Source organism: Morone saxatilis, unplaced genomic scaffold (genome assembly GCF_004916995.1).
Source record: "Morone saxatilis isolate NCDOM2014 unplaced genomic scaffold, NCSU_SB_2.0 Contig20, whole genome shotgun sequence".
NCBI lineage: Eukaryota > Metazoa > Chordata > Actinopteri > Moronidae > Morone > Morone saxatilis.
In genome coordinates this window covers 7,837,459-7,838,282 of record NW_023339763.1, presented here as the reverse complement: position 1 = coordinate 7,838,282, position 824 = coordinate 7,837,459, and the positions used below count along the sequence as shown (strand labels likewise).

General features: G+C 40.2%; 1 protein-coding gene across 1 annotated transcript in view; it reads left to right on the top strand.

Annotated features, from left to right (window-relative positions):
• The window catches only part of acsl6 (acyl-CoA synthetase long chain family member 6), a 39,292-nt gene that overhangs the window by 26,644 nt on the left and 11,824 nt on the right, over positions 1 to 824 (top strand). The window contains 2 exon segments of the mRNA XM_035666819.1: positions 25 to 98; positions 320 to 397. Coding sequence (XP_035522712.1) covers positions 25 to 98; positions 320 to 397 — 152 coding nt within the window.

Below are 824 nucleotides of genomic sequence, written 5' to 3'. Positions count from 1 at the left end.
TTTTTTTTCTTTCTGCTTACACAGGAAACCCAAAGGGAGTCATGCTCACCCATGGGAACGTGGTGGCCGATTTCTCAGGTTTCCTCAAAGTGACAGATGTGAGTGACCTGCTCTTTGTTAGTGCTTTACTCAGGACATATTTTATAGCAATCCATACACTTCCTTTCTGGGAGGTTTAATGAAGACCTCTGACTTTGCGGAGTGATTCATCAGTCTAGTTTTCTTTCTCCTGAAACCTATTTTTCACAAGCTTGCCAGCTTGCAGGATCATTTTTTTTTTACAATCCTCTAAATGTTTCCTTCGTTCTGTCTCTTCCAGAAAGTCATTTTCCCCAACCAAGATGATTGCCTCATTTCCTTCCTGCCACTGGCCCACATGTTTGAGAGACTCATTGAGGTAAATGGACTGTTTGACCACAGGAATGCGATAGTTATGAGTTTCAAGATGTTAAGAGGACGATACACAGCATCTATAGTGGGCGTTAATTTGATACTATTTTATGTGGGGGAGGGAGAAAAAGAGGAAGGGAGAGACTGTTCTCCATTTTCCTCTCCTTTTCTTTAGTTTTGCTTTCCAACTCTAAGGATGATGCCATACCTTCCTTTTACAGCCATTAGTATGCATGTTGCATCATTTTCTAGCACACTAAACCACACACACTTGCACATGTAAATGAGTAAATGACCTTCAGTCTAAAATCTGTGTTATCTGTAGCTGGTCACTTATCAGGTTTCACCTCTATTGTGCCTTCTACCATATTTGAAAGATGACATATTTAAGTGTATTCATTTGGTGAAATAACACTAGAGAGCTTTACATGCTG